Here is a 14,117-nt window from a genome sequence, read left to right on the forward strand (position 1 = left end):
TGCTGAGTTATATTTTTAGACAGCTGAAGTGTGGGTGTGGGACGACAATGCCGAACACGTTTTGCGTGCCGGCGGGCGGTTCCGTTTACAAGAGAACAACCAAAACGCGCGTTTGGTTTACTGAGTAACAAGGGGCAGCGCGAGGTATGAAAGTGGGCCCTACCGCTGCTAGACAGTGGTGATTCCAATTTTGAATCTATGTGCACGCGTATGTGCGCAAACACATTGACTCGTCGGACATCGTCGCTGTGTGCGATTCCAATTTCAATGGTCTAAATCTCGTTCAGAAGTGGCATTGCGTCGGCGAAAAATATATATCTGGCGAAGCACCTCAGTTTCATTTTCTTGGTCATTAGACGAAGTCATTCTACAGAAGCAGCACTTGCAATAATGATTTATTGATTTCCTGTTAAAATGCTTCTCATAGTTTAACAGAAAATTGAACAGCCATGCTGGGCGAACAATCGGCTCTCTGCGCAATCAATAAATCGCGGTTTATTACGAGTTAATGTGGGTGCAACAGCACAGACGTTTGCCTCTTTTCACAAGTGGCAGAACTGGAGCATTGTTGCGAGTGCGCAGCATTTAATTTTAGGTAAATATTAAAAAGTGGAACCTAATAAAGCGTTGACACTAACGGCGCTCACCAGGCCACGGCGGCCGCATTTCGCTCGGTGTGAAAAAAAAAAAAAGAATAGAAGAAAAAAGACCGCGTACTTTCATTTGGCTAACGTCCTTAGATCAGGGGTCGGCAACCTGCAGCCCGCTGGTCAGTATTATGCGGCCCCAGGCACGACGTCAGAACTTCCCCCTCCCCTTGTCACTTCATATCTGAAGGTCGGCGTACCAATATTGACCTCAAATAGGGTTAGACAGGAACAAAGAAAGAAAGTTTGAAGAAACTAGCAGCAGCCATGAGAACAGTGTTCGGCAGTGCATACGTCTACGAAAAGACCTTCTCGAGAACGAGGTTCAACCTTAACGTAGGTATTTGCGAGTTTGGTAAGAAAGTTCGGCACCAAAAAAGTTGCATTGAGAGAGAGAGAAATAACTTCCATTTTGGTAGCCGAAAAATCGGTGAGGGGCGGGGGGGATGCAACCCTGTCTAGATGGCCCGCCAGGAGCCCTTTCGCTCTTGCGAATAAAAAGCTTTTTTTTCTGCTTTTAACCTATGTTTTTTAAATGCATGCTGAAAATTAACATGACCTCTATTCCAGTGTTATATATTTACTGTCAATCCGCCGAGTTTTTTCTCTTTGCCTGCAACCCCCCCCCCCCCCTCCGGCCCTCCAGCTCAAAAGGTTGCCGACCCCTTTCCTTAGATGATCGCAAATGGACCTAGAGCCTCCCAGTCCGCTGTGCCTCATAATCATATGATGATTATGGCGCTTCAAATCCTGAATTTTGGTGTCTTTTAGACTGAAACCAATCCGAGCAGCACGTTTTGAGCGGCTGCTCTTTTCGCCCGGGTGCTCATTTCAAGACTTACGACGCACTCGGGCACTCATTTACGCATGTTGAGTGTTAAAAGTAGCTACATGAAGGTAAAGCGACCGTCGCGGAAGTTTAGAAAGCTAAAACACCAAGGCTGTCCCACACACAAGCACAGCAATAGCAGCGTTCGCATGCCCTCTCATGCACAGCTGCGCCTCTGGCGGCGGCCGCTGGTTCCATATAAATCTCAGGCGGCAATTTCGTGACCATAAAAGGTATTAAAGGACTCTGATAAAGTGCTTAGCTGCGGAGATAGTTAATCTCTTTGTCGGTTAACGCCACGGATGGTGAACTGACGCAAGCAGGTGCTACGGCATGCATTACAAAGGCTTCACAAATTTCGCGAGTGCGGGTGTCGTGGTTGCTGCTGGCGACATGCGTCTGGCGGAAGTGTGGGCTGTAACCGCACCGTGCGCAAGTGTTCAAATATACTCACCGCCGTACATAATTTCTCGTGTATACGTCAATATTTGTTGTATCTGCGTACGCGGCAGCTACCATAAATCATCTGTGAACCCCACACTCGTTGCAATGGACTCGTAATTCTCCATCGCTAACGTACAGCATTTTGCCTGTGCTCTGTTTACGTCATTCCTACATCGGCCTGTCCGGGCAATGTAGTTTCGGCCCCGTGACCGCGGTGGTACACTGTAGACCGCTCCTGCGCAGGACACAAAGGGGAGCTGACGTACAAATTACCTGCTTAGAGAGCACAAGCAAAATGCTGCACCTTGCGTAATGAGCTATATACACGGTGTCCCAGGTATGGAACACCAAGACTTAAAAAAAGAAGGGACGGCGTTACGCGAAGCAAACCTAGTACATGTTGTTCCCAGTGCATTGGAGTAGCCGCTAGTAATTTTTGTTTAATGAGGTTTAATTGCTTAGTTATAATAAATAGCGTAACTCGACAAGTACTCACCTAACAATCAAAATGTCATTGAGGTGTATGTAGGCATGTTTGTGACATCTAACTGCTCTGTTTTCAGCGACGTACCAATTGCGGGCTAATGTTTTTTTTTTTTCGACTGAAGAAGAAAGTCCGCGAAATGTGAAAATATCACGCGACTAAACTAAAACGAACATAAGGAAGCAGCGCCCTCAAATAGGCTCACTGTGAAGTAGCCAGTATGGGGGAAAGAACGCAGAAGAAAAAAAATTATCGCCCTAGTGTTTCATCTGCCAGTCCCCGGCCGAAGCAGCGCGTCGCTTTGATATTACAGGGTCAGGCCGTGGTCAGAACAGCGCTCCGACCACGTTATCAGTGGGATCAGGCGTCCGTGAGATATGGATAATGATAGCTGCGTGCAATAGAGGGGAAGGAATCCCTGCAAAATTGCGACACATATTCGCTGGCGCTCGTCCCGTGCCATTGCCATGGTTCGGAGGGGTCAAAGTGTTGATGATTGGGCGAGTTGGAAGGCTGTGTCTGGAAGCGGACAATAGGCAACGTAATTGCTTGCAGTGAGCTTATTTGAAGGCGCTGCTTTCTCGTGAGGGGAGCGTAGTCACGTGGCATTTTTCACATTTCGCGGGCTTTAACCGAGTAAAAGAACCCGCGATTACTACGTTGCTGAAAATAGCGCCGTTAGATGTCACTTTAACTGCCTACATATGCCTCATTGACATTTTTATTATTGAGTTCTTGTCGAGTTACAAAATTTACTTTAATTAACTAATAAATCTCATTAACAAAAAAATACCCGCAGCTAATCCGGTGTGCAATAAATAATATGCACGAGATATTCCTCGCGTAACACAGTTCCTCTTTTTTAAAATCTTGGCGCTCGATAGCTGGGATACCCTGTATATCGAAATGAAGTCGCTTGAGTTTGCGCGCTGTTCAGGTGATGAGACTTATAGTCAACACAAGAGTGTTTTTCTTGACGCAGGAAATGCTCAGAACCCAGCAAGCGATGCGATGCCCTCAGTGCCGCATTGTCATCATCAAGCGGGTCGGGTGTGACTTCATGGTGTGCACCTCGTGCCATACTCAGTTGTGCTGGGCCACCAAAGGAGCTCGATGGGGCCCAAATGTGAGTGTCATCGCCGGCAACCAACTCAACCAAGAGAGGCCATCGACTCACACCCTCAATTCTAGATTTTTCTTTTTTCGTTCTAGTGAGAGAATGGTTTCATATCATGTTGGGCGCACCGCTAGGAGTTACTCGAAGAATTAGCCATTTCCTTTAATTCGAAGCGAACCTTTCTACGAACCTCTCCGGGTTTCGCTGACCGTTGCCGCTGCTGCCGAGTGCTGCTGTCGAACCGGATAAGTCTCACTTAAAAAAATTTGCAGTGGCTTAGCCCGGCTATGCCAGGATGTACGTAGCGTTAGCAAAGGTTCAGCTGATTATTCTCAGCTTTCCAGATTGTCTAGGATTATTAGCCCTCTTCTGTTCATTCTTCGTACGCTGAACCGCTAATTGCCAGGCAACTACTTCGGGATCCGGGATCTGATGAGATAAGCTTCTCGGCTCTTCTGCGCCGTTGAGCAGCATTTGCGCTCTCCTTCTCCATGGCGTTACCCACCTGCAAACGCCAGTCAGAGGCGCTATCAAGCGGCTCCAGCGCAGTGTCAGACGGCGGCTGCGCAGCGAAGGCTGATAGCTGCGCGCGCGCCGGCGCCAGTGTCTGCCATGGCTACGACGTCACTCCTCTCGAATGCGCAGACCAGCAGCGGCGAGTCGCGCGCGGCGGTGGCGGAGAGCGGTGAGCCAGCTGTTTGACATCACTAATCCTCGCGTATGCGCAGCACGGCTCATGAGGATCCACGCGAAATCTGCTCCGGCTAGGCAAGTGTAGCTAACGCTACAAAACGAACTGCGGCAGATCGAATGCGATCATATCTAACTTCCGTTATGCCACTTCCAGCCGGCCAAGTGACTTCCGTATAAGCCGTTTCGACTTTCGGCCTGCGCTGAACTTCCTTCCGGTCTACATTTCACTTCCGTTTTAGCCTAGCTGAGGAAAGGGCAAGCTTTTGCGCTAGTATCTGCAGTTATTGCAAAGTATTTCACGACTTCTTCGCTCTCATGGCAACTACCTCAAGAAATGGAACGAACGATAAATGAAACGTCACTGACGTTTAGGAATACTTCTCGTCGTGCGATTAAGGAACGAGAAGTCGTGCTTTGACCTCCAAGAATTGTCACTAGCACGTATTGAACATTACCACAAGGGCCGACGGCGCTAGGAAATTAGCGTACAATGCTAAAGCATTCTGGCCCACATTGTCATGCTTCCGTACAATTTTGATAAAGGATCAAGGGATGGTCCTTGCACGTAAAACACTTCCGCGGTTGGAGGTCAGCGAGATCACACTTTGAAGCGCGCATTTTTCTTTAGGCTGTATGGCAAGCTGAGACGTGTCGCGTACTCGCCACAAACATTATGTCAATAGCCGACATTAAGGTTAAGGGATATACCTTTAGTACAGTCGCATTCGTCAGTCATGAGCCTGATCCACCGAAATTTTTATCTGTTCGTGAGCTGCTTTGGTAATGCAGATGTAGCCTGTAATGTCTGCGAACAGTGTTCACATGGGTTACTCTATATATATATAGCCGACCATTTCAGCTAGGTCACTCCCTCTTCACAGGGTGTCGGCGACACAAGCGGTGGTTGCAGATGCGGCGTGGGCGGCGTAAAATGCCACCCGACATGCACGACTTGCCACTAGCGTCAAAAGGAAAGGCGTAAGTCACAGTCACTTCTATAGACTCTCTCGTTCTCGTTTGTGCTCGTAAAATGCAGTGCTGCAGCCGTCTTCGCAATTGTGTTGACTTGCGCATATATGTCCTTTCATACTTAAAGGGGCCATGACACGGTCGCCCAAAGATTTGTGGTTTTCAGCGAAATCTAGAAGTAGGTCTATTATGCCTATACGGATTTCAAAAGTGGGCGGTAAAAGACTATTTCAGTGCAAAACAAGCCCTAGAAGTCGCCGGCTGTAAACCCCGCTCACCGCCGGCATACCGCCGGTACAGTACACTTATTCTCACAAATTGACGTTTCGGCCCCGCTACGGGGGCCTTGTTCACAAGGAAAGAAAATTTTAGGGCATGGGTTATATGGGCTTGATGATGTGACGTAAGCATCGAGTGTATATCGGGGGCAGATTGCCTGAGTTGCGGTTGAGCGTGTTATCGGTCGTCTGAATGTGAAGGGATTCAAGATGAAACCTAGCTGTTTTGTTCTTTTCTTTTCCTATTATCTTCGCGCTATCCCAGTCGATGTCATGGCTTGTGGACACTGCGTGCTCAGCTAGCGCGTTAGTTGCCACGTGCTTGGTTTTCACGTCATAGCTGTGCTGTTTAATTCTTTTTCCAAAGTCGCCTGTCTCACCGATGTAGACTTGATTACAATCGGCGCAAGGAATTCTGTGGATTCCTGTGCCGTACGTCCCCGGCATAAGCGAAAGTTTGTCCCGAATCCTTCGGGGGTATGAAGTCGACGTCGCTCACGTGCCTACGCGCAAGCTCAGACAAGCTGTGGGGACGGTGAAAGACAAACTCGATAAGGAGAAGTTCCCGGGCGTCGTGTACAGAATTCCTTGCGCCGATTGTAATCAAGTCTACATCGGTGAAACAGGCGACTTTGGAAAAAGAATCAAACAGCACAGCTATGACGTGAAAACCAAGCACGTGGCAACTAACGCGCTAGCTGAGCACGCAAGTGTCCACAAGCCATGACATCGACTGGGATAGCGCGAAGATAATAGGAAAAGAAAAGAACAAAACAGCTAGGCTTCATCTTGAATCCCTTCACATTCAGACGACCGATAACACGCTCAACCGCAACTCAGGCAATCTGCCCCCGATATACACTCGATGCTTACGTCACATCATCAAGCCCATATAACCCATGCCCTAAAATTTTCTTTCCTTGTGAACAAGGCCCCCGTAGCGGGGCCGAAACGTCAATTTGTGTTGTTTCAACGATTGGTCGGTGCTTGCCATTCCCACCATGAATTTTCCCGACCAGACGGGTTTCCGTCGAACCCTGGACTTCATTGCACTTCGTGAGGCGTATGGCCAACCTGTCATCACCGAGATTCGCCGCTTCAATTCACTGGTAACCCGAACTTCAGCATTTAAAGGACATCTTCAGTTCAACCTAACCTGCAAGGCAAGAAATTTGATTCCTCGCTCTTTACGCCTGAACAAGCCAGTAGCAAGCCGCTTTGGTTTCCACGTCGTTAGAAAAGCCGAACACCTTCTCCTTCAAGCCAGGATCATGGACTGCAGGGACAAAAAAAATCCGGTTTCTCGAGAACGAGACATTCTTCGCTCGCCGCCGACTGGAATACAAGTGTCCTGACGACTTCGCAAGCATCCAGCTGCACGCCAACTTCCATGCCGGTTTACGCGCACGCCAAGATGAAGCGCTTCATGAAAACAAGCTTCAGAGGTTACTGCCTCATCGTGACGATCCTTCCAAAGCTACAAACCGCAGTTCTGTGCACAACCTTCCCCAAGCACAAACTCGACGACGCTGAGTGGTCCGTGTTGAGCCTAGGCCTCAACTACAACCTGGCTCCACAGCCTGATGTAAAAAAGGTAGTGTGCGCTGTGGAAAGTGCGGTCATGTGTGTGGATCCTTCTCGCCGTGATGAAGCACGTACCCGTGTCGTCGGTGTGCTTTCGAAGCTACGCCGGAATCAAGAGTTTGATCCTTTGTCGCCCGAGGAACGCAAGGCACTAAAAAGACTGCGTGACAATAAGGATATCGTTATACTCCCCGCCGATAAGGGAAACGCCACTGTCGTGTTGGACACACAAGACTACGAAAACAAGATGCGACTCATGCTCGAGGACGATCGAACGTACGTTCCCCTGAATCGTGATCCCACTGCAAAAGTGCAAAGGGACTTGCAGAAGCTACTGGCTGACGGATTTCGGTTTGTGCCTCCTCAGCAGAAGTCGCTGTATTTTTCTCTTCTGTGTAACAATGGCTCCGCTCCCGCTCTGTACGGATTACCCAAGATACACAAGGAGGGCGTCCCTATGCGCCCAATTGTCGACTTCACCCGCTCGCCTCTCCACAAGTTATCGAATTACCTTCACAGGATTATCTCCCCTTTGGTCGGAAAAACTGAAACGCACGTACGGAACTCGTACGACTTTATTGAAAAGGTTCGCAACACGGTCCTACATGACGACGAGATCATGGTGTCCTTCGATGTGAAGTCACTTTACACAAGCGTGCCCATTGACTTCGCCGTCAAGGTCTGCACTGACGCTCTCGAATCGGACCCAAGTCTTCCAGAAAGGACACCGCTCGAGGCTCCAGATCTCAGCAGACTTCTAGAGTTTTGTCTGAGCAACACATACCTCACGTTCCAGAAAAAGTTCTTCAAACAAGTCCATGGAACCGCAATGGGAGCCTCGATCTCAGTCACCGCAGCGAACTTGGCAATGGAGTCACTGGAGTCCCGTGCCCTGTCTAGTTTCAACCCACGTCCAAGGGTATTCCTACGCTACGTGGACGACTGTTTCTCAGTGGTTAAGAAGTCTGCTTTGAGTGCTTTTCTTCTGCACCTTAATAGCATGGATCCAGCCATACAGTTCACGACAGAGGAAGAAGTTAATGGTCGTCTGCCATTTTTGGACGTGCTCGTGAAACGCGACGGCAGTAGTTTGTCGTTCAGTGTCTTCAGGAAGGAAACTCACACTGGCAAGTACCTAAGTTTCAGCTCTGTGCACCCGATGTGTCAGAAGAAGTCGGTGGTCGCTTCACTCGTACGTAGGGCGGAGAAACTTTCCTCAACTCCGGAGAACCAAGCGGCCGAGCTAGCCACGATACGCCGTGACCTCTCATCTTCGGGCTACCCCAGTTCGTTCATTCAAGCTGTTAAAAAGAGCCTAGCTCATCCTACGCCAAATGACTCTCAACAATACAATGACAAGGGGAAGAGAAAAAGGATTCCTGTGCCGTACGTCCCCGGCATAAGCGAAAGTTTGTCCCGAATCCTTCGGGGGTATGAAGTCGACGTCGCTTCACGTGCCTACGCGCAAGCTCAGACAAGCTGTGGGGACGGTGAAAGACAAACTCGATAAGGAGAAGTTCCCGGGCGTCGTGTACAGAATTCCTTGCGCCGATTGTAATCAAGTCTACATCGGTGAAACAGGCGACTTTGGAAAAAGAATTAAACAGCACAGCTATGACGTGAAAACCAAGCACGTGGCAACTAACGCGCTAGCTGAGCACGCAGTGTCCACAAGCCATGACATCGACTGTGATAGCGCGAAGATAATAGGAAAAGAAAAGAACAAAACAGCTAGGCTTCATCTTGAATCCCTTCACATTCAGACGACCGATAACACGCTCAACCGCAACTCAGGCAATCTGCCCCCGATATACACTCGATGCTTACGTCACATCATCAAGCCCATATAACCCATGCCCTAAAATTTTCTTTCCTTGTGAACAAGGCCCCCGTAGCGGGGCCGAAACGTCAATTTGTGTGTTTCAACGATTGGTCGGTGCTTGCCATTCCCACCATGAATTTTCCCGACCAGACGGGTTTCCGTCGAACCCTGGACTTCATTACACTTATTCTAGGCACTATAGTACACTCTACCGCCGGCGACCGCTGGCGACCGCCATTTTGCCATGGCGCGCGTGACGTCATGTGCAGCACGGAACGGAGCCGTCGTCTTCTACCAAAGTTTCAGCCGCTGCAAATTATTGAATTTCAGTGCCAAGCTGAAGAAAGCTAAAATATCTCGATATCACGTGCAGCTGACCACGGAACAATATCGTTCGTCGCAATGCAGACGCTTGCACAGCTAGTTGCTTGTTACGTCACGGCTCGGGAGTGCAGCAGTGTTGCCTGACTCTCAGGCCACTCGCGTGTTTTTTTTTTAAATATTCGATTATAAATTAAGTGCTCGACCAAATGCGCTAAAATTTCGCCAGCTTATTTGTGAATGTACAAGGATTCATCCACTCAACACAGATTATGATCAAATATTGGGTGTCATGGCCCCTTTAAGAATGTGAAAACAAGTAGAGGCCATCCTTCCAAATGCCTGATTTGTTCACTGCGACCCGGCGTCCTTGCTTTATGGGATATATATAACATGATCAGGAACATTTATACGACTCTATAGGAGCGCTCTATTTGGTACATATATGTGTATGCTTAGCGTGTGCTTACTAGAATATTGATTTCTACTTGTTGACATAATTAGAGAGTATGTCAACCTATTGCAATCGGAGCCCAGCAAAAAATACTTTAGCGACAATGTTATGGCGAAGGGATTAAAAAAATGATATTTTGCGACAATAGCAGAGCTTTTGCCACTTCTGTGACATAACTTTGTCTCGTAAATTTTGCGGGTATCATCATGACCTTTATGATCCCTTTTTTTTTGTGACATAAGCGTCCAGGGGAAAAAATATTAACTTGTCTCCGCCTATGAATCGATCCCCATTTCGCGATGTTCGAGCCATGATTGATTTCGGTTATTAAACTCGTCGCCACTTCATCTATGGCTGCCTTGGGTTGCTTTCCTTGAGCAATCCTTTTCAATAAGCTTTCCTTGCGAACTATCCCTTGTTATTTGTCATATAGTTCTGTCTCATCCGGGAGTACTCAAAGGAAGGTCTCAGCACAGGCCCCGCCAAAAGAAAGAACAGATAGCAAGAAACACACTCAGATTTAACACTTGTGTTAATATTGTCATCTCATTACGGTAAGTCAGTACGGTAGCGCTCCTACTTTCGCGCTCGTTGTGCATAAGCCGCTCCCAGTTCGTGACAGTGCGTTCCCCGAACGACAGGTTCCTCGTTAACAATGCGTAGGCTGACAGGCAACAATGAGGCGTGAAAACCCCACAGTAATTTTTGAAAAATCTTGTGTGGTGTTGGGGTGCCTTCACTGGCAAAAGCACAACTACAGTAACACAACGACCGGCAAGGAGGAGAGGTACCGTCATACCGTACCATATTTGCGTACCGTATTTCCGTAACTTGCTAAAAGACTCTAGTATTTGCTGTTATGAAAGTGTGGATTTCCACAATGCTTCAAGTGTGAATTTTGGCCAGTCATCCATCGTGGTTCGTGCCATACACTAGAGGCAACTACAGCAAGGAAAATCAACCCAATCAGCGTCCGCCTTGCCATTCTACACAGGGCGAATACAGAAAAAATGAGGGACACGAAAGTAAGAAACGCACACAAAAAATGGCGTTGTCACAGAACTAAGAAAAGCTTTTCAGATGATGATGGGATGGGATGAGGTGGGTTAGTAGTGTTTTATTATCAAAATAAATGAATGAATAAAAATAAACGAATGAGTCAATAAATTAAGGTGCAGTTTTAGGTGCACACTTTCTGTATTTTTACCAAATTCACTGACTTGCACCTTCAACGGGCGCCGTGAGCGACCTTAAATGTGACCTTGCGTTACCTTGAGCAAAAGACAGACCTTAACAAAGCACAAAAGTTATTGTTTAGATAGCAACATTGTGTTTGACCTGCTTCATTTTCTTTAAGAACGACCATCTCTTCTGCTTGGCCGCCGGACTGAGCGGGCCAGTTAAAGACAGCCACCATAATTGTCAACACGAAACTTGCTGCTGGGCGAAAAGAAATGGTCGAATTCACCGGCTGTCCCGTACTATTCGTTCAAGAATGTCCACAAGCCAGTGCGGCGCCCATCTTGCCTTTGCAACGCCAACATGCGCCGTAACCGAATCGGCCAGTGTGGTTCAGCGAATTTATGCTGGCATAACATCGTGTGATCTGGAGAACCAGCGAGGCTTCGGCGGTCTGCTTGTCTAGAAGTGCAGCGACAACCACTCAATCGCGACGGGTGCGCTTCGCAATCTCTGATCTCCAAAAATAAGACCGACTGACTGGTTGGCTCTGCTGTCTTATTTTATGGCGTTTATATCAATAAGAATTTTTTTCTTTAGTCTCAGCTTTTTTTCCAAATGATGTGAAGGGGGACAGTGCAAGCTTGTTTGGTGGTGAATTTCGCAACGTAACGCCATCGGAAAAGTTATTACAACTGACGTTATCGCTTCATGCAATAAGTATAACACTCACAGATAACACAATCAGGTACCGCATTCCCCTTACAACCACAATTCTTACGCCCTCGTGCGTCGTTGTGTGGTCAGTATGACATTTTATAGCAGAGCTGTCCGTGTAGCGCTGAAGCCTCGTTAATTACGACCATGGCACGTACGTTCTACACCTTGCCCATTATGCATGCCCACCGTGGTGGACACGCTTATATTGATTACATGACAGTATTCGCCAAAAAGCAAAGCGGCCGTCGTGGTGGCTTAGCGGTGTGGCATTGTCCATGCTAATCACGAGGCCGAGAAATCGAATCCCTGCCTCCGCGTTTTAAGTATATAAGGGCGAATTCCAAGAACGCCCGTGTGCCGCGCAATGGTGCTTGTTAAAGAAACCCATGTGGCCACAAATTAGTCCGAGTTCTGCACTACGGCCTGCCTCATGATCAGATCATATATTTCTCGCGCATAAAATGCAACAATTTCTAATGCGAGACATTCCTATAGTCGGAGACAAGGTCATACTGAAAGCCGTTCAGAGTCCCTAATTTTGTCGCCGAAGTGTCGCTGGCACCGCTACTCGCCCCACAATAATAATTCCTGGGATTTTACGTGTCAGAACCACGATATGATTATGAAACACGCCGTAGTGGGATACACCGGATTGATTTCGACCACCTGGAGTTCGCTAACACGGATATAAATCTTAGTACGCGGGTGTCCTTGCATTTAGCCCTCATAGAAATGCTGCCGCCGTGGCCGGTAATCGAACGGGTGAGTGCCACAAGCACACGTGCATCGGTTGAACAGCTGGCGCATCTCGACAGCGCGCAAAAAAGCAATTTTCACTGAACGGCCTACGCCAGCAGTATTAACAGCGACGCTGTTTGAAGTTCGAGGTTAGGTGCCGGATCGTGTGCAGAAACTCGCCGAGCTCTGCGCGTTGCCTAGCAACCACCTGGCACGTCTGCGCCTAGAAACGCGTTGGAGGAAGGAAAGGAGGAGGAGAAGAGAAATAAAGAGCAAGAGGAGAATACAACAAAATATACATTTCTTGGCGAGGTAGGATTCGAACCAGGGTACCCGCAGGCCGAAGGCGAGTGGGGGAGGGGGGCTGCGGTGAGACTCCCCCCAAATATGGAGAACTCTGCGCACGCCTATGGTTAGGAGGAGGGAATGGAGAAAAGGAAGACCACCAGTTCTGCTGTTTCCTCAGTCTTCGCACCACAAGTGCGTAGTTGCCCCAATTTTTTTCTTTTTTTATGTATCCCCATTTGAACTACCTCTACAGATTCGCTGCTTGCAGACTCTGTTCTCTGCACACCCACGCAGTAAAAGAGCAAGCGGTACCTGAATAGCTGCAATGCGAAAAATACTAATGCAACATCAGGAGCACAATTCCGTTAGCAAAAAAAAGTATGCCTCTTTTTCTGGGGTCTTTCGTTTGGTGCGCCTGCTTGTTTGGTTACACCGGTAAAGTGAATTTCCTTATTGCATCATCGTCAGGATCGGCCCACCCAAGTCGGCGCGCCGATCCTGCGGACAGAGTCATAGCAAAGTGGGCAAATTCCGGAGACATCACAAGTGAATCGTCGAGACGCTTCACGTGTTTCGTCACGTACGGGCCACACCAGCTCGACGCGCGTCGGCGTGTCGTGCCGCAACGATTCACGCAACATGCTTTGCATTACTACATACCGTCAGATAGTATAGTTCAGTCTATGGTAATATGTGTTTATTCAATACGCTTGGAGTTCTCATGAGCAACGACCCTACCTACTATTTGATTGCAGAGTTCAATCTTAGTGCTGCTGCTGTTTTCTTGCTTTGTTTTTCTTTTTCACCATTATTAGGGCAAGGAATATTCTACTTTCTGCTTTATATAATGCATTCATATTCATTGCGAGAAAATTCTCGAGCCTAATCATAGGATGAAATGCTGCAGGTACGTGTGACCAGCAGTTTCACAATTTGCCTGTTTACGTAAAGATTTACAGTGCTGTGCGTCGTTATGAGAGACGTAAAGAGCGTGGTTACCACTTTGAGATTTATTCCTTTCCGACGTTCAAAGCAGATTCCAAATTCTTGCTTTATTTTATTATTTTTTTGCTTGGATTTCAATTACGCAATGCGTTCGTGATAATTTTACGAAGAAAACCTCTTTTTCTTTTTTTTAACTGACCTCCCGTTCTTGCTGCGCGCTGCGGTTAAAAAAAAATCAATGACAACTCGTCGAAACTTCGCCCTGTTGCAGTCGCAAACAATTCCGGTGTGCAAATAAACGTTGATTATTCTGCGCTTTGTCCTCTTTTTCTTTTTTCTGTTATAGGGAGCGGTGCTGCGCAACCGAAGGTTTGATCCCTCCAGGTATCTTGGTTGACGAGTACAACTTCAAGAATACTCGCCAGTAAATGTACTCGTATACGGGCGCCTTTTCTTTTGTGCTTAAAAATGGATACTCTTAACAAAAATGTAACACTTTGCTGGATGCTGATTTCAAAAAGCAACTGTGAGTAAAGAAAGAGACTCGAAAATTTTCTATTCGCGAGAGAAGGTTTCTTCCATCTATAATAAATTTATTGGGTTCG

General features: G+C 47.6%; 2 protein-coding genes across 5 annotated transcripts in view; both read left to right on the forward strand.

Annotated features, from left to right (window-relative positions):
- Nucleotides 1-14,117, forward strand: part of LOC119379010 (uncharacterized) — a 69,116-nt gene extending 54,999 nt beyond the window's left edge. For 3 of the 4 annotated variants that reach the window (XM_049411838.1, XM_049411840.1, XM_049411839.1), the window contains 3 exons: nucleotides 3,387-3,530; nucleotides 5,096-5,192; nucleotides 13,859-14,117. In XM_049411838.1, coding sequence (XP_049267795.1) covers nucleotides 3,387-3,530; nucleotides 5,096-5,176 — 225 coding nt within the window. In that variant the 3' untranslated portion in view covers nucleotides 5,177-5,192; nucleotides 13,859-14,117. Of the gene's footprint in view, nucleotides 1-3,386; nucleotides 3,531-5,095; nucleotides 5,193-13,382; nucleotides 13,475-13,858 lie in introns of all 4 variants that reach the window. The other variant, XR_007414819.1, reaches the window with a different exon arrangement.
- LOC119382905 (uncharacterized) lies at nucleotides 6,876-8,555 on the forward strand. The gene has a single exon (XM_037650816.2). It carries the CDS (start codon nucleotides 6,876-6,878, stop codon nucleotides 8,553-8,555), a length of 1,680 nt encoding a protein of 559 aa, XP_037506744.2.

This window comes from Rhipicephalus sanguineus, chromosome 1 (assembly GCF_013339695.2).
Source record: "Rhipicephalus sanguineus isolate Rsan-2018 chromosome 1, BIME_Rsan_1.4, whole genome shotgun sequence".
Lineage (NCBI taxonomy): Eukaryota > Metazoa > Arthropoda > Arachnida > Ixodida > Ixodidae > Rhipicephalus > Rhipicephalus sanguineus.